At 46.4% G+C, this 19,769-nt stretch overlaps 2 protein-coding genes across 3 annotated transcripts in view; one reads left to right on the forward strand and one right to left on the reverse strand.

The window, feature by feature from the left end:
• vasnb (vasorin b) overlaps positions 1-14,098 on the forward strand; it is a 28,177-nt gene extending 14,079 nt beyond the window's left edge. For both annotated transcript variants that reach the window (XM_071908429.2, XM_071908430.2), the window contains one exon: positions 9,939-14,098. In XM_071908429.2, the coding sequence (XP_071764530.1) occupies positions 9,970-12,027 (2,058 nt within the window). In that variant the 5' untranslated portion in view covers positions 9,939-9,969 and the 3' untranslated portion in view covers positions 12,028-14,098. The remainder of the gene's footprint in view (positions 1-9,938) is intronic.
• coro7 (coronin 7) overlaps positions 1-19,769 on the reverse strand; it is a 115,396-nt gene that overhangs the window by 47,125 nt on the left and 48,502 nt on the right. The window lies entirely within an intron of this gene.

Below are 19,769 nucleotides of genomic sequence, written 5' to 3' on the forward strand. Positions count from 1 at the left end.
GAGAGGAATCATGGTGTGCAGGTGAAAAACTGGCACTGCAGTCCTACTGGAGCTGAAATGAGAGTTAGTGGCATAGACAGACTGCTGGAGTGTGCACATCACTCCTGGCCTGTGGCTCACTGACAGAACTGGTCCATCCAGCCGCCTCTAACCACAAGCACATAGAGGAACAAACACCTCACGCACACATACAGCACAAACAAACAGTACATTGCCCTGTCCCCATTCCAGGAGAGGTTCTCTCAGATGTTTTTGAAACTATCGCACAGGTCTTGAAGTGCTATTTGTTTGGCCCCTTGCCTGAGACCAGTTTGCTTTAGGTGTCCCTAACAGCAGCACAAGGCTGGTATGGTGGCGATTCTGGTAGGGGTCGTGGATGTCCTGTCCAGTTTGGTGGCATTAGGATGGCATCTCTGCTGTTTCCAGATGATCATGTCCTTTTGGACTCAGACTGTTACCTCTGATGTGAATTGAAGTGATTTTCTGCTGTGTGCGACCTGGTCAGGATGAGGGTCACCTCCAAATCTGAGACCATGGTGCTCTCCCAGAAAAAGATGGCCTGTCCCATTCAGGTAGAAAGTGAGTTGCTGCCCCAAGTGGAGTGTAAAAGGATTGTAAGATTGACTGGCTATTAGGAGCAAAGCTGGGTGCTGACCATGGTTATAAAGAGACAGCCACAAAACAAAGCTCATGTTACCGGTCAATCTTTGTTCTGACCCTTGTAGTCATGAGCTCTGGGTAGTGAACAATAGAATGAGATCACAGATACAAGCAGCTGAAATTAACCTCAGAGTCAAACTGCTGCTCCTGTACATTGAGAGGAGCCAGCTGAGGTGGTTTGGGCACCTGGTCAGGATGCCCTACCCCCTGGCAGACCCAGGACACGCTGACACTATGGGCTCCCTGCTGGCCCAGGGCCTAGCTGGCTGGGCGGCAGGGGCCGGGGCAGCCCTGCTGAACTGATTTAATGAAGAACAGAGAACAGAGTTCAGGGTCACCACAAAATTGTGGCGCCTTCCTGGGAGCCGGTCTACCACAATGGGCCATCATTTCAAAGCGGGGAGGGGGGTGTTTGAAGAGAGAGAGAGAGAGAGACAGACAGATGGGGGGGTGTTTGTGTTTTCATGTCACTGGGCTGTGACTGATGCAAGGCAGGTCAAAGATGGAATCACCGGGCTAGTGGGGTCATCCTGTTTAGGTCACTGACAGCCTGAGCAATGAGAGAGTGGCTGCTGGGACAGCTAACTGTCTGCCAGCTGTATGTAAAGAAACAGCAGAACTGGGTTCTTAGAAGAAGACTATGTCAGAATCAGTGCAAGGCATTATAGGATCAAACACCATAATGAAATAACAGAAATGGATGAAAGTCCAGGCTGTCAAAGGTGCGTTGAAATCCATTGTTTCTGTGTCTGTGTAATGTGAGAATCGTGTGGTGGAGATCTGAGACAGATGTGTCTGTATGGCTATAGCGTATGTTTGGTCGACAGGAAAGGCAGGTGTGTGTGTGTGTGTGTGTGTGTGTGTGTGTGTGTGTGTGTGTGTGTGTGTGTGTGACAGAGCCATGCATTGAGTATCTGGTGGTGGCTGACAGAAAAAGACTATGACTGTGACCTCAATGACTATCTGTCCCTATAGGTCACAGGGCAGGGTGCACTGATGAAAGATGTGTCAGTGTTGAGACATCACTCACTGGGTGAGACAAGAGGGCACTGTATGTGAACTGAGAGAGAGAGAATGAGAGAGAAAGGGAGAGAAAGAGAGACACTACCTCTTGCCTGTATGTCTGTACGTGGTGTGGGTGCCTTTGTGTGTCTCCACATGTGTGTCTTTGGGAAATGAGTGCAAACGAAATCAAGTCTAGCATCTACAGCACAATCAGTCATATCCTTCAGCAATAAAACAAAAGGAAATAGTCCACATTTCCTTTTGGACCTCGTAGTGCCTGACCTCTATGCTTTAAAGCTCAGAGGAGGCACAGCTAGACTGCAGACATCTGCTGTTGCAGAGACCTGGGTCTGGTCTGGCCCGGCTGCCTGGCCGCCCACCTACGCCTGCTTCCGTTCCCCTCTCCCAGCCCCTCTCTCTGAGGCAGGAGCGTGCAGGCGGCTGGGGCTGAGGCTGGAACTTTGGCGCAGGTCGCGTCATTTACTCAGACACACTCCAAAGGTTTTGGGTTTCACATTGCCCTGGAGGAGTGGAGAAAGCACCTGTTGTGGAGGCGAGGACCAGCAAGCCTCAGGTGTGTGTGTGTGTGTGTGTAACCAGAGCTGGGTGTGTGCCTGTGTCAAACAGGGCCTGTTATCTGTGTTGTCTGGGCCAGAGTTACAACAGAGGACACAGAACACTGAGCAGCAGTGGAAACACTAATCTGAGCCTGACCTCTGACCCAAAGGAGTCCTTCAATGCCTCATTGGTCCATGGGCTTTGTTGTCCTTTGGACTGATGCTATCTGATCATACGCACTAGGGAGAGGAGTGACTGGTTGACTTTAAACATAGTTAGTTTGCACATTTAAAAAATGGAAATGGAAATTGTGGCTATTTGACTTGGATCACTAAGTAAATCACATACTGAATTGCCTTGTATCCCTCCTGTAGTGCAGTAACTGCGTTGTTTTAAGAGCCTCACTATTGCACTCATTCCTGCTTTACCCCCACATTCACCCCTTAACTGTATATTAAGCTCTCTTTCATGTCCTCCGGCTGCAGGCTCTAATGGTACGGCCTTCACACTGTCCTTACAAGCAGGCCCGGTCAAAACCATAAATCCTGAGACAAAAGGGGCCACTTTTCACACCGATAATAAGCAGCTTTGCAACTCATTTAGATCTGCACAACATACGGAGCAAGAGAGAGAGCAAAAGGCAGAGAAAGGGATGAAAAAAGGAAAGTGAGCTCCAATCCCTAACGAGGAGGCAGGATGTAGCCCAACAGGAACCTGCCTGTTTAAGTGGTTGTTTGCGTTAATGAAAACAACAACCCTTTGACATCAATCAGCACTGGCAGAGTTGATGTACTATGGATGTGGCTGGTACAAGGTCTTTTCTTGTGGTCTGGCTGAAATCAATTGGAGGGCTTTGTTTGTGCAGCACTTTGTAAAACTGCTATGCCCCCTAACCCCCCTTCATACCACTACAAAGCATAGCAATGATATTGTGGCTTCAAGATGAGTATTGCCACTGACAGACATAGTAAAACTATCATCCCTCCTCTATTGTACTTGTCCTCCTCTCTTCTGTTTGTATTTGTATTTTGCCTGTTTGACTGACCTCGCTGTCAGTGTAGTGCTAGTACAAGGACAGCTTTTGGGTCACAGTAACATTCAATGGAAACCTCACTGAATCCTGCTGTACTTGCCTTGATGTCTGCTGTGTTTGGTATTGAAGACAAAGAAAAGTAAAGCATGGCTCTCTTTCTCCTCACTTTAATGGCTTTCTCCTCTCTTATCCCCTTGTCCAAGCATGCCTCCCTCCTTGATCCATACATATTCTGGGTGCATATCTAATATGGCTAGTCCAACAGGTACTACCGACAATGGAGCGCCACATTAGAGATGCATTAGCTCATGCCAAAAGCAAATACTCCACAGCATTACATGCATGCCAAAGCTCTCAGGTTTACATAGCTGACATTGTTAAATGCATAGTTGCGCTACATGTTTCTGTTGTCTGCACAAACGTTCTCTCTTCTCTCCAGCGCAACTGTTTAAGTAGTCTTTCTATTCACCCATTTTCTACACAATTCTCATTTCTCAATTCACAACTCTCATTTCTGCCCAATTCTCTCTTGACCCCTTTGTCATGTTGAGGGATGTCCCGGCTGGATTGTGAATAACAAGGTCCAGCTGTGGTGTGGATGGTGCTGACAGTGGAAAGGGGTGAGGAGATGGGGTGCGTGTGTTTGGAGGAGTGGCCCTTCTCCTGTCTTTTCATTTGGGACAGAGATGGAAAGGGGGCATAAATAGAGAGGGAAAGAGGGGACATGGGACGGATTAGAGGGCTCACATCAGCCCTCAACACTAGCATTCCTATGGGTACCAAGGTTATCATTTACAACTGTTCTGTATTCATGTCCCTGTGCTACTGTAGTAAATCTAGATGAGGAGCTGAGACCAATACTTTATGCTACGGCAGTGTACTTCAGTACTGTACCCCGGTGAACCGAGCCCCAAGATTTTCAGCGCTGTAGATCATACTCTAATGCACATACCACAAGCATTGTTCCCTTAGAAGATAAGGTCCCCGAAGAGAAGGGGCCTCTTTAATGGGAGTATGCACTCTGTAGTGTGCAGCCTTATCCCCTTACTGGGACTTGGCACGGTGCCCCCCTACAGTCTCTGGCCTGGCCTGCTGGATTATGCAAGTGCACTGTGACCCCCACCCTCCTCCACACACACTCACACACACCACAATTTTCTCCCCACTCTTCCCCCTCTTGCACCCTTCCATGCCCCTCAGCGTTGGCCTTCCGCTCTGAAGATAAGGGCTCTTGACGCTGGGCCTGCGGGGCTTTAATTGCCGAAGCCCACTTCACCCTCCCAAAGCCAGGCCTTATCCGCCTCTCCACCCCTGTGCTCCTGCTGACAGAACCTTTCTTTTGTCTCCCCTGTTCCCTTGCTTGTGTTTTCCTTTCCTCCTCGTCTCGAAAAGAGAGAAAAAAGGGGACAAGGAGCGAGCGAGCGAGAGAGAGAGAAATGCTTTTCTTTCTTTCACTTCTTCATATCTCCTCTTTATTTTTTCTTTTCAAGGGGCTGACCGTGTGTTTTTCTTACACGGTGTTGCGCAAAGACGTTCCCATGCTCTTTTCCGTCTGCTTTCTCCTCACTGTTTCTGGCCCTCGGGTGATTCCACATATTCATCAGCCAACATTTTTTTTCTAATACTACCCACAAATTTAGACTCGAGCATGAAGAAAACACAGATGTAAGAACAATTGTTATATAACAGATCTGGGAACAAAGAGGGTTTTACTCCCATTCATATATACCGCACAAAACTTTCTGTTAATCTCTGAATGCTAGGACACTGAGACAGTCAACGCAGAAGCTCGCCTTTTCAAGCTGAGCTGCTGCCTGTCTCAGGAATGTCTCAACAAGCGCGCAGGAGAGAGAAAAGGAAATTACAACTCAGGGAAAATGGAGGTGGGGGGGGGCATTCCTCCTTGTGCAGGATGACAAGCCTGTCTGTCTGCTCGCACTCTCTCTCTCTCTCTCTCTGGGCCCCCCACTCACTCCGAAACACTTGAGTTAATGCCACACAGTCAGGAGTCACTCAGCACCAGGGGAAACCAAGGATCTGTACTGTAGTGATGCTATGATGGGCCGTTATCTTGCGCACTGATAAGACCTGCGCAAGACACTCGCTGCCAAAGAGAGAAAGAAAACAGGAGAATCTAAACTATCAAGCTAGGGTTTATCTGTGATCTGGCAGTGTTCAGTGAACCCTTCCCCCTCCCCTTCCCCCTCCCCACCGCCACCTCCACCACTGGGTTATCAGATGTGCCTGGCCCAGTTTGGAATGAGGCACAGTCAAATAAACACTCCACCCCGAGGAGCTACGGTAGAATCACCACGTTGAGTTTCTAGGGAAAATATTCTGAGTTTTATCTGCATAGCTTGCTTCCCTCTCAGGACTGCCTTGATGTTGTGTATTCTGGCACCGGTCCCCTATACCCTTCTCAGGCCCTGATGTACCAAAGTCAGGTTTCTCTAACTCCGGAAGAGGTGGGACTGGCTTTTTGGATAACTTCAGACACATACCATATCTCTCTCTCTCAAACACAGGGAAGTGTATGCAGTATATGTTCTGAGCAGTGCATACGTAGGCACAGGCGCATGCTCTCTCTCCTCTCTAACATACATGTGTATCAGACACACACACACACACACAGAATACCCTGCATTGACACCAAAATCCACAGCCTCACACACAGTGATGATACGAAAACCTGAGACACAACTAGACCGTCTGCTTACACTCCAGCTGTTGCTTGATTCTCCTTATTCCCTTCATCCCCCTGTTTATCTTTCCAAATCCTTTTGTTTTCCCTCGTTCTGTACACACACGCAGCACGGCAGCCGCACTTTCTTTTCTTTCTTTCCCTCACTCCCCTCTTCCATCTGCGCCTCCATCATTTCTGAGCCCTGTAATGCAACCACTCTCCCTGCTTTTTTTCAGCGACTGTATTTCAAATGTTCCCGACCTTCCCCTGAACTTACGACTACAGTCGAGGAACACAACATTCCTCTATTGATCTCTACATTTGAAACTTCTGGAAACAGAACCAAGACACAGAATCAAATAAAATGTCCTTATTTTGGACTTATCCCCAGCTACTCGGGCATGACCAAAAAACCCATTACAACTCTCTACATGTCATTACTCACCCATTGAAGTGAAATCCCCCAGGCGCTATGTGTAAATTATGGGATAACTGCAACCCCTCACCTCTACTGCCCATTCAGCTGGAGCCAATGGCAAACTACCACCACCAGATGTTATCTTCATTGTCTGGACAAGGTTTTCCATAAACAATTGCTGAGTGGGTCCAACTTTTCTGCATGGCTGGCAAAGTTTAGAAGTTGTTTCTGCCCTGTTAGCAGGTGCTGGCTGTTGACAACTAGTTAGCTGCTTTGTTCAATCAAGCCTCAGGGTTTGAGCAGGGTCATTTTATTGACATTTGGCTGCGCAGGGTAACATTTCTGCCCGGTTTCAAAGAATGATTTGGATAATAAGAAGAAGAATGTGTTGGCGGTGGGGTTCAAGTGAATGCCACGATTCCCTCTAGTTTATACCCTGTAGGAGGAAAAAGAGGAGATCGCGGAATCTTTCCAAGGGGGTTGCAATTTCAAGGAGGAGCGGAAAGAAAAGAATGCTGAAAGAGAAGGAAAATAAATGCCATAGCTGTGGCGTGATGAGATGATACTGGCCCTTCCTCCTCTTCCCCTCTGCGCCCCCCGAAACCCTTGATCTCCTCTCCAAGTCCTGACATTTGAGGCAGTGATTTTTTTTTTAATAAAGAAAATGTTTCATTAAACGAGTGAGTGAGTGAAAGCAGTGAATTAATTCAAAAGAGGAAAACAGATTTAAGATGGCAGTAGCTCGGATGCTGCTGTAATAACTACCAGGCAGAATTTTTTAAGGATGTAGAACAGTCAATAAACCTGTTTTCAGAGGAAGATGATGGATGAGTAAATTAAACAAAACTGCTCTGTTTCGTTTTGCAAACAGGAGCACTGTCAGAGCTCTCTGTGTATTGGGTATAAAGGTTAACCAAACACAGTGACAACATTTGGTACAAAGACTCGCCAATCATTTTGAGCTCTAAGCCCAGACAGCATGTGTGAGCGCTGACCAAAATACACTGTGACAAAATCGTCAGAAAAGACAGATTCTTTGAGCTCATCACTTCACCAATTCTTGAGTGTGATGCAAAAGCGTCTAGACCAAACTGGATCATTTGTGCAAGCCATTTAACAGATTTGTGTGCTTACAAAACTAGCTAAAGCTTATCTCTTTCTCTGTGCAGACAATAGAGTCTGGTATCAAAGAGAGGAGACCTTGAGAGAGCAAATGCTAACAAGAGGGACAAATGGTCCTATCACAACTAAGGGCTGACATTGAGTGTGCATACAGTCTACTGAAACAAAAACAATTATGCTATAATCTTCTGAGGAAAAGAACAAGGTCCCAAGATAGAGAAGGAAATGAGGAAAATAACGTCAAAGGCAATGTTTTAGACATTTCTGGTGTAACAAACCACAGGGTCAGAAATGTGAGGACAGAATGTTCACTATGTGAGCTCTATGTGTGTAAAACTGTAAAACAGTCACTTAGCTTCACTGTCTGTCATATAGGTATTGCTGTAGTCTACACATCAACAACTGTGCCATTTAAGGCCCTAAAAGAAGCTCCCTCGAGCATTCAAGTCGACCGATAGATACTTGCGGGTGCCATAAATTTCCACACAGAATGCTTTCTGTGTGGAAATTCAGGTTTAGACGTATCACCCCCTCACCATCCCCATCCCCACCCAATAAACTTAAATCATGACAAAATAAAGCAAAGACAGGACACCAGGGGAGCTTTGAGCCTAGCAGCGAGTGAGCAAATCAGACAATTGTGTCTCTGTGTCTCAGGTTTAAAGACAGTAAAAAAAAGTGTCATCGACTCCCTGCGGTAAGCAAATAAAAGTGAGCTTTTGCATATTTCACCCCAATGTGAACTTCAGACACTAACTCACCCCCACCAACCAAACACACTGTTTTTAATCAGCCTCGAGAGAACGAAGGAAATTGAGAAAGAAAGAGTGAGAGACAGAGAGAGAATGTGAGTAAGAGAGATAGAGGGGGAGGGCAGAGAAGATAGAAAGAAGTCAAAGGAAGACAAATGGCCAACAGATAGAGATGTTCCCTCTTCTCTCCCAAGGCCATCTTACTTGATAGCAGAGGATGATAAACTGCCACACAGACTCACTTCGGCATCTAATTTCTTCTTTATCTCCCTTCATTCCTCTCTCCCTCTCCCCTCCATCATCCCTCCCCTCCCTTTCAACCCTTTCAAGTTCTGTGTTGAAGCTCTACCAGGTGTTTGTTTTTGGGGCTGCGGTTGGGGCTCAGGTGAAGTGGCTTTAAATCAAAATAACAGATATTCCTGTCGACCTACTCTCTTCAGTCTATTTGTATATTTCAGCCCTTTTACTGTATTTCAGACACTTGTTTGGCAAGTAGCGTTGGCTGTCACTCTGCGTAATGACAACAGAGAAAGTGTGTGTTATTTATACCAAGTCTATGGTCAGGGAAGTAGCTTGAGGCTATCAGTGCAGCTCCTCTCCAAGTTTAGAACGCCGCAAAGTAAATCATCCACAGATGCGTGGCCACGTGCTGCATGGTAGACACACTGCCACACAACACTGACATGGTATGGTTATATGAAACTGGAGAAACCAGAGCAGTGTTTATGGTGAAGTCATTCGGAGGGCTTGTGTAAGGCTTTTCCGTCTTAGAATGGCACTTGAGAGACAGAAAAATGTACAAACTTACTCTGTGTTTTCACTTTGATTCATCATCTCAGAAACAGAAAACAAATTGGATCGGTTCACTGCTGCTGTGTGTCTGTGTGTTTCATAGGCTATGGAGGCTGTCATAAACATGGGGAGAACAGTTAACTCTATCCCCACTACAACCACAGAATGTGTGCAATACAGTAAATGGCAGTGGGTGGGCGGCTTAGACCCAAATACACACACTTCCGCATGCACATGAACAAACACACACAAACAAACACACACTCACACACACACACACACACACAAGAAAGCCTAAAGCCAACAACCATCTACCATAGGAACACCAGAGAAGCAAACAACAGTTTCAGGATCTCACAATACTATCAATTACACAGCACATTGCATGGAGAATGTGGCACTCTTTTAGCCAAAAGAGTGTGGCAGGACGCCACAGAGCCAACTTTTCTCTGACTACAGTGGAAAGTTCCTCCTGGAGCCTGAGGTCATGGCTACAGCCTATTGTTTGAGAGACCTTGTGCCAAGAGGCTGCCTTTGATCACTGAAGTATGCACAGTTAAACCCCTGATAATAATCTCCACTATGAAACACATTACAGGACCGCACAATCAATCAATAACTGACCTATTCCCCCCTTTAGAAAATTCTACATAGAAAAAACATGTTTCATAGAAAAAAGTCACCATTTCAGCTTTGTGTATCTGTTTCTTGCCGCCCATGTAACAGCTGTAGGCTTCTAAATTCAAACATGGCCCTCACAAGGTCTTGCAAGGACAAAGAATAAATTATACTGTACGGTTTTATGATGACCTGTTCTATGTATCCTATTCTACAATGAACCAGTGTTTACAGTATGATATATTTCTCTGTATAAATACACAGGTCATTGACGGTGTCTTTGTTCTCTTGTTTTAGGCTGAGCAGGGAGAGAGAAAGAGTCTGCACCATGAAGGTCTTTCTCACTCCACTGATGCCCTTCCTGCTCTTCCTCCTCCTACCTGATGGCATCTTGTCCAGCGACTGCCCAAAGGACTGCTCATGTTCCACGCCAGAATCCATCTTATGTTTCCAGAGACGCTCCTCCACCATTCCCCAGGGAGTGCCTACATTCACAAAAAACCTCTACCTCTTCGCCAATGGCATTGAGGGCTTGACAACAGAGGACTTTGATGGTCTGGAGAGCCTGGAGATGCTGGATCTCAGTCAGAACAAATTGACTGAACTTCCAGATAGGGTGTTTGAACCTTTGACCTCTCTGAGAAACCTGGACTTGTCATCCAACCAAATCACCCACATTTCAGAGGAATGCTTCCAAGGTATGGCCCTGCTGGAGCGTCTCTATCTGTATAGCAACCATATCAAGACCATCCACCCTACAGCCTTCAATGGCTTGGAGCAGCTGCTGGAGCTCAAACTGCAGGGGAACCAGCTGACATCCCTGCCTGCTCTCTCCATGCCACGGCTGCTGCTGCTGGACCTGCGCTTTAATGTCTTACCCTCCCTGGGTCCTTCAGACCTCCAGACCCCCAACCTAGAGTCACTGAAGTTGGCTGGGGTGGGGCTCACCAGCCTAGATGAGGAACTAATGGCCAGTCTGAGGAACCTCCATGAGCTGGACATCTCAGGAAATCAGCTGGAGATGTTCCCCCAAGCGCTGAAGGAGGCCCGTGGGCTGATCCACCTTAGCCTGGCCGGGAACCCTATGGGTCCTCTGAAGGTTCAGGACCTGCAGAACCTGGGAGAGCTTCAGGAGTTGGACATCAGCAACCTCAGTTTGCAGGGCCTCCCTGAGGAGTTCTCCCAGCTCTTCCCCCACATTAACAAGCTTACGGTGGCAGAGAACCCCTTCAACTGCCTGTGCACCTTAGCCTGGTTCCCCAGCTGGCTGAGAGCCCAGGGCATCACCCTGGAGAGAACAGAGGAGACCCGCTGCCATTTCCCACCTATCAATGCTGGAAAGGTACTGGAGAGACTGGAGCACAGGGAGTTTGGTTGCCCTACCACGACTACAGTCACCACCAGCACAGTCAAAACCAGCACTACCCTGCCTATTCCTGCCACCACCTTCCCAAGCACTACTAGGGCTATTCCAGTACCCAGACCCAGTGACAACCCCATGGACATGGAAGATGATTCTCCCTTGCCTCCTGTTCCTGCCTCCCCTAGTAGCAGCAGCATGGATCCAGAGGAGGAGCAGCATTTCTGCCCTTCCAACACCTGCCTGAATGGGGGTACTTGTCGTCTGGATCAGCGGGGTCAGGTGGAGTGTACCTGCCTACACGGCACCTCTGGTATTTACTGTGAGATCCGGCACCATCACCCAGCCTCTCCACCTGAAGTTGAGATGTCCATGGCAACTGTCACTGCAGATGCACCAGACATCAGCTCACGTCATGTAACCTCGACCTCCATCCTGCTGGACCTTCACCGCTACATTGAAATGCGGCCCTACATCCGTGGAATCCGCCTAACCTACCGTAATCTCTCTGGGCCTGACCGCAGGCCGATGCAACTCAGCCTTCCCGCGTCCTACCCAGAGTATAGACTCAGAGGCCTGAAGCCCAACTCCACCTATAATGTGTGTGCCAGTCCACTAGGTTCTCCTAATGGCATGGACAGCGTCTGCACTGAGGCCCATACGGCCGCCCAACAACACAGTACCACGGGAGCACAGATAGAGGACAAGAGGCTGACCACCATGCTGGTGCCTGCCATAGCTATCCTGCTCCTTCTGGTGCTGATAGCAGCTGCAGTGGGGGTGGTGTGCTACCTCCGCAGGAAGAGGGCAAAGGGCCACCTGGACCTAGACTGTGAGCCCTCCCAGCTGGAACTGGAGGGTGTTAAGGCTGGCTTGGACAATGGGGCACTGCCTCAAAAACAGCCAGAACTCATGATCCCTGAGCCTGCTGTTCAGAATGGCAATCTGGAGTATGAGGTGTTGCTACTACAGGATCACTGTTCATCAAACAACAATATGTCTTCTCACAAGCCTTCCTACTTTTGACACCTGACTGGCTACTCAGACTTAAAGGAGGATTTTAATTCCTCAACTCTGGTGAAATACAGAGACCAGCTACTGTTGCTGGTGAGAGTGGAGGAGAGAGTACCAGCCAGCCAACCAGCAATGGAGAAACTGAACATATATTTAACTCAATTCCCTTCAATTGTCTAAGTAGACATTAAACATAGAAAGATTTATTTGGACTTTAAAAAGCATTTAAAGTGCCTCTACTCCATTTACACGCTGCATCCTGCTTCAATAATGTTTCTTCAATCACATAGCTGGACTGGCAACCTCTCAGCTCCCATGCTATCAGCACAAGGTCAAAGGCCAGCTTTGACCTTTGACCAACACACAGGTGGTGTGTTGTCATTGGCTGAAATTTAGGGTCAAGGGTCATAGTGACGCCATGCCCTCCTTTATCTGTTCAAAAAGGAGTGTGCACTGAAATGGGGCTGTGCTGCCATTTCCCCATTGTAACAATTCAACTAAACACTATCAGCAATTTGTTTTTGTTTTTTTTGCTGTATGTTGAAACTCCTCAGAACTACCCCGAAGGGAGCAGTGCTTGCTGTGAATGACCTTCAAGTCACCAAATGAAGAGAAGTCTTTCAGAGAAAATGGCTGATGCTTGTATTGCTTTATTTGGCTCTAGAGCTCTTGTGAATTTGACATTTTTTGTGTTGTATGTACATTTTTTATACTTGTGTCTTGATGTTATTTTTTGTTGCTTAACTATGTGACTGTTAACAGCCTTCGGCCCCCCACCTCTTGTGACTAACAGACAAAACAGCAGATTAAAATCTTTGAAGATTAAAACTCGTTTTGTACCAGCAAAGTCAATCAAAGGGCTTTGCCCCCAGAATGTCAGACAGTCTAAGTAGATGTAAGTCTGGGCAGACTCAAGACTAAATCCCCCTTCTCTATTCTGAAACCCTCGCCCTCCTACACCAGCACAAAGAGAGCCGGTAAGCAAGATTACAAAAGTTACAAAGGGAAGCAGTTGACTGAACCCCTTCTGTTTCAGCACTGCAATGAGCTTCAAGCATCAACTACACACTCACATGACTATACCAGAGCAGAGGGAAAAAAGAGAACTTCAAAGACTTTATTTATTGTTTATATTCCCTGCGAGCGGAAACTCAGTTTTATCCCTCAACCACAATTTACGAAGAACATTCTAGTTGGCTTGGCCCACAACAAGTGAAGGAGATAGTGGTTGTGTATTGCATTTCCCTTGGGCAAAATCAGCCTGCTCGGCATATTGCTGCGCACCATTAATTTTTTCTTGGCAAAGAGGGTTCCAGTCTTGCTCACTTGCACCCAACCAGACTATGAAAAGTCCAGACGTAGCACAGCAAACTTCATAGTGTTTATAAGTGCTGTGAGTTGAGGACAACGGGACTTGCAGAGTGGGAGATCGACCGGAAGATTATTATAAAGACACACAGTGCTGAGATCCAAATCTGTGAACAGGGGGCGAAGAGGTACTCAAAGTAACCTTTTATGTGTCTGGGGCTAACCTGCCCTGGTTGAAGATCTGTGTGAGTGTGAGTGTGTGTGTGTGTGTGAGTGTGTGTGTGTGTGTGTGTGTGTGTGTGTGTGTGTGTGTGTGTGTGTATGTGTGTGGATCTCTGTCAACATCAGTGATAATACAAGAGCGTGTTCTGTCTTGTGCAGAGACCTGCAGACATCAAGTTACTATCAGTTCCCCCCTCTATGTACCCACATGCCTAGGAGTACGCCCCCAACAACTCTACCTATAGGCAAACACACAAATACACATCTGTGAATGTCTGTAAATTTCCCTACAGTATTTCCAGGGCACAATAACAAGGTCTTTGGCAACAAAATGCCTTCAAAAGCCACACAAAAATAATCAAATAATCTAACTGGAATACTTGTCTGCAAAATAGGATACATTGAAAATAACCAAAAGTATTTTCAATGTGATTGTTAATTTTTCCCTGTTTATTTTGGGAAGCTCTTTGTTGTATGTCTTTTTTATTGTTTTATTCAATTCTTGAACTTATTTGTAAGTGGAAAAAAGTGATGATATCATGAAAAATAAATGAATATCTAAAAAGCAAACGAACAGGCTCGTCTATTTTTCATTTCTGCCTTTTGCTTCTAGGTGGAAGCATTTGATTGACAGGCAAGAGGGAGATTAAGTTTGCCATTAACTTCCCCTTCTCTTTTAAGCCATCACTCAATGGGGCGAGGGAAGAGCCCAAAGAGAGAGAAAGAAGAACAGGGAACGGGCCAAGAGAGAGAAAGAGAGGGGAACAAAGGAAGTGGTCCAGGTATGATTAAGTTGGATAGTACAATTATCCACACACTAGTGTATGTGTGTGTGTGTGTGTGTGTGTGTGTGTGTGTGTGACGAATTCAGATCCAAAGTGTGCTTAGTATATTATCCTAGTCATGGTGAGCTAAAGGATCCTCGGCAGGGGTTGGTGCAAATGGTACAGTAGTATTGCTAAGCTTCCTAGAACTGTGTGTGTGTGTGTGTGTGTGTGTGTGTGTGTGTGTGTGTCCGTGAGCATGCATGTGAGTGTATGTCTGACTCCCACTCCCAAAAGGGGTTACATCCGTTCACCGTAGTCCAGGCCACTTCAACGATTTCCACGGTGGCACGATAAATAATGTGTGTTCTACAAAAGTATTTGATTCTCCACTCAGCATCCAGCAGCACACCACCACCCAAAACAAACTTTTACAAGACTGTTTAGTGTGTAGATTCAGTGGGAGAGGGGTCTTGGAATTCGTCCTTAATAGCAAGAGCTGGAGGCAAAATGGAAATAAAGGTTATGATTGAAAACACACTCGGGTTAAGGTATTAAGTGGATTTTACCGTAGTGGATGAGGTCTAAGCCTAATGGGTGAGCATTGTTTGCAAACCCACGCGATAAACGAGCTGACCACCCATGTGTTTTATAGGTAGGATGCTGGCAGGGGATTGATGCAGCATGCACGCACACACACCCACACACTCACTCACACACCCACACATACACATATATATTGGCCCAAGTACAGCTGGGAGCTGTTGTGCAAGGTCCCACACAAACACAAACACATAAAACAGCACCACTGCTGTCATGCAGACCCTATTATATCAATTTGTACAGAGAGAGGAAACTTCCTAGTCAACCAACAGGAGAAACAATGCACCCCCTGGAGGTCAACAGACCTGCACTACTTTGTTTTTCTTCCTTCCCCCCCAGTTTTATCCCTCCGTGTTTTTGCATTGTTCATGAACCTACTACACATCTTTTTTTCTTCTCAGTGGTTCAGCCTCTTTTAGCCTCTATTGACCTCCCTCTCATTTGCTAAATAAAAAAACACAAGTTGGAGAGGACAATGGATGGGCTAAATTGCTAGCACATGTCCAACTGTTGGAGTTGCTCCAAGTAAGAAGACAGATAGGATAGGATAAATAGATGATGTCAGGTAAGAATATTGCCTGAAACTGAAAGAATGCATGTGCGTTGCTGTCTTTCTTTCTGGCCAGGCGTCTGCAAATGTTCATGTGTGTGAATGAGAGGGAAGGAGAGAGAGGTAGAACAGAGAGAGTATGTGAGAGAGGGAGAACAGAGAATGTGTGTGTGTGTGTGTGTGTGTGTGTGTGTGTGTGTGTGTGTGTGTATGTGTGTGTGTCTGTTTCTCTCCTTTCCTTCCATAAAACAGTCCTTCTTTTCTTCCCCTGGCTTTAAGAGAGACCTGGCCCCTGGCTGGGAGCCAAGCTTGACGCTCACACTCAGCCCGCACTGCTCAATGGCCCCCATTGTAGCTCCAAGGGACCTTTTTACAATTATCAACCTAAAAAAATTCCACACAAAATTACTTCTGAGTAAATATTTTTTCACTTTTTTCACTCCCTCCTCCCCTCCTCTCTGTTTCTCTCTCACTCTCTCTTTCGTTTTTTTGTTTCAGCTTTGTTTCCAAACCCGGGGCTGAGGGGAGGCAGCCAAGGACAATGTGTTAAAGCCCAGGGTCGTGTGGCTGCGAATAGGTATTTCCTCTGCACTTCTCACTCTTTCATTTGAATGACTGTCCTTCTGTCTCTTTCTCCCTCCCCGTTTCTCTGTTTTCCATCTTCCAAACGGCCTCACTGCCCACACAGCCCAGCTGACCTCCCACTAACCCCAAACTATCTCTCCAGCCTCAGCCAGGCATCTTTACATTCATCAGTACGGGCCACGAAAAATCATTAAAATTATTCAACTTATCGTAAACTACAAAGTCTTATTAATACAAAAAGGTGGTATCAAAATAAGTGGACGACATTCCCCATGATACATATAAAATTTGGTGATTCAGCAAGCAGAGAGAAACGCTGACAGCTTTGTTTAACAGTGCTTTTTCATAGTGTGTGCTGCTGACACACACTTTTTCTGTCCGAGATGCGTGATCTTCATTATTCCTGAGCCGTGTTCGGTTTCTCTGATGTGGCTGAGTGCTAATTAACCAGCGCCTGGAAGTTGAAGGAGAGATTTGTAGCAATAGAGAGTAAAAGAGCGGTGAAAAAAAAGAAAGGGCAAAGTAGAGAAAACACACCGCCACTTTGTTTTTGGAGCCTGCTTCTCTGGCTCCGGTTATTGGCCCTATGCTTGCTTCCTTACTCACTCCAACCCTCCTGCCCTCCTCTCTCCCCCCTCTCTCCCTCCGCCTCCCCTCCCTCTATCCCTGTCTTAAGCAGTAATAACACTAGTGTTATGAGAGATGAAGGGTGGTGTGCCACCGGCTCCGCTCGTACCGTACGGCCGCCAGCCTGTGCCAGCAGATGGCCAAGGGGGCGCGAGAGGGCAGTGGATGAGCGATGAGTGGAAAGATGAGAGGAGAGAAAGGAAAACAAGAAAAGAAAACAAGAGGAGGAATTTGACTTTGGTTAGTTTTATATGCTTTTCTGGCAGTATACTTGAGCGCGCACACATGCAATCCATTTCACGTGCTGTTCGGTAGATTATGAGATATAAAAACAAATGGCGGTGTGATTTCTCCAGTGCACACATTGTATCTCATCCTTGTCCTCGCTCTTCCTCGTCTTTTTCTTTTTCTCTCCTCTCAGCAGAATACACACTGTCCCTCCATAACTTTGCTTACTGGAGTGGGCCGACATGGGCTGGCTCGGCAGGTATAAATGGGATATATGAAGGGTATAAACTCCGGAAAATATGGGTCTATGATTAGGAAAGAAAGAAGTCGAGCACTTTACAACCACAAGGTATTGAGGGAGTCAAAGCAAAATTAACAGAAATGAGGAAACCAGAAACGGAGCGAGATAATCAAATCTATCAAGAAGGAGATCAGAGGGAATGGATGGAAAGAATCAGATGAAATTAATGAGAAACAGGGAGGGACGGCAAGATGATGAAATGTGGGGGTGGAGGGGTGGAGGGGTGCTGCAATCGGCTGAGTCCAAGGAGGGCTACATGCGCTGAAAAGCTTTCCCTCTTTGGAAATACGCTGCTGAGAGGTACTGAGAGGGGGCGGTGGTGGAGGTGTTGCGTGTGTGTGTGTGTGTGTGTGTGTGTGTGTGTGTGTGTGTGTGTGTGTGTGTGTGCGCGTGTGCTTCCAAGAGTCAGCCCTGGAATTAAAGAGTACCTAAACAGAACCGCCTGTCACCCCTGGAACGAAACCCAAATGTGCTACTCATTTCAAAGGAATGGAGGGACAGTGGGCGGGGGAATTTTATTTATTCAGAAAAAAAAAAACGAAGCAAAGGGAGAAATGTGGTATTAATGAAGAGGGGAGAAGGCAGGAGGAGGAGAGAGAGAGGGGGTTCGCTGGGGGTGAGAGGGGTTAGGGAGGGGGTAAAATAATAACGCAAATTCATAAAAACTGTTTCCATAATCAGGCGTGCCAATAGAGACTGTAGAATCCAGATAAGCTCCATTAAATTCTACTGGCAGATGAGACTCATGACTCAAGCTTATGGCTATCACTGAAACTAATTTGAACCATTTATTCTATAGTAAGCATATGTTCTCTCTGGTGTAACTGGCTGGCAAGACACAATTTCTTGGCCAGCCTGTCGCTGAATTACAGATAAAGCTAAAATCAGTCAAATCAGTACAAGGGGACAAAAATCATCACACTGGTTGATACCTTACAGCAGCACCCTTGCTTCCAGCATTAAGAGGTGTGGTCCCATTTAGGAATGTACCACTTCACCCAACTGTCCTCAAGAAAACCTTGCAGAACCGTTTTGATGCAGATCTCTAATTCAGAGATGAGAATAATTAAATTCCTATGTAAAATTCACTTGAGTTGATTAAATGAGGCAGTGATTTCAATGCCAAATAGAGAGACGGAGTGCCAAAATAACCTACTTTTAAAAAGGTCTCACTGGGATGAGTGCGGAGAGGTCTGGATGTGTGAGGCTTTACAGCTAGCCTTGAGCAAGGTTCCTCACCTCACATGCCCCTTGCAAGAAAACAGCTGTGATGAGAAGAGAAGAAGGCCCGGGCCGGTTCGGAGCAGCTGGTCTTGGGGCTAGTGGTTAGAAACACCAGGGGTTAGCTAGGGGCTCAATTGTCGCACTAGTGTCTGGCTGGCCGCAGGCTTTCATACAGTCCTTTCTTCTTCAGGATCCCAAACCTCAACACTTCCAACCAAAACCATCCCCAGACAACAGAAACAGGAAAACAAGACAATAACCGGGAGCTGTCATCGTTTCTGGTGTGTTTCAAAATCAACCCTCAGTGCAACAGAACTGAGGCTACAGTGACAGTTGACGTTTCAATGCGACTGTCGTCCAATAAAGCCAAGACGCGTTAAGTGACAGGTGTGGACGCACAAAAAAACAGATTTTGCTCAAAATTAAACCTCAGTGACCTTAGAAATAAGAGCCCAACTATTGGCATCCGTATGTGTGTCAGGGACAAACACACATAGCCTCTACCACAGAATGCACACTGAGATTTATCCTAGAGGGGCAAACGATGGCATGGAGGAGGAGTAGAGGAGGAGTAGATGAGAAGAGCAGAAGACGGCACAGCAAAGACAGAGTGAGAGAGAAAATAGAAAAGAAAGAAAGGGGAGAGAAATTACCAGCCATATTTATTTCACTGTAATTATACTTAACTCCTAGCCTGAGGTCATGCTAAGAGACCACCAAAAGAACCTCTGTCTCTCAAATACACACTGTACTATTTACAGACATACATACTGCAGGCAAACACAAATGCAATGAATTTAGATCAGATTTTAATTATCAGCCTGCTGCCCCAGACCTTTGAATATGGTATAAGAGTGTCTGCATAAAAAAAAATAAAAAAAAACCCCATTAGAAGTCTTTTGAGTGAAATCCATAATCACAATTTCATATCACTGAGTATCACTGTCTTTGCTGTCTGTTCATCTGCCATGTACTGCTGTGTTTGGAAGAGAATAGTATGAAATGAAGACCAGTCATCACCCTCCCATGACAACACACACTGACACATTAAAAACAACCATGGGATGTATAATCTAATTATGTCAATTATGTCTAACTTGTCACCACAAGGGGCCACACACACATGCACATCCGCCCATGCACCCCACACACACACACACTTGCGCATGCACGCATACGCACGTGCATGTGAGCTTCCAGCTCCACGACTGAGGCAATAAAGCGTGTTGATGAATGTGACTCTAGGGGGGTTACAGCAGGAGTGGATGATCCCGACCCAAAACACAGCCTGCTCTGCAGAGTCACCCTCGCTGATGAAACAATAATACACAGCCTATTATCT

Source organism: Centroberyx gerrardi, chromosome 7 (assembly GCF_048128805.1).
Source record: "Centroberyx gerrardi isolate f3 chromosome 7, fCenGer3.hap1.cur.20231027, whole genome shotgun sequence".
Lineage (NCBI taxonomy): Eukaryota > Metazoa > Chordata > Actinopteri > Beryciformes > Berycidae > Centroberyx > Centroberyx gerrardi.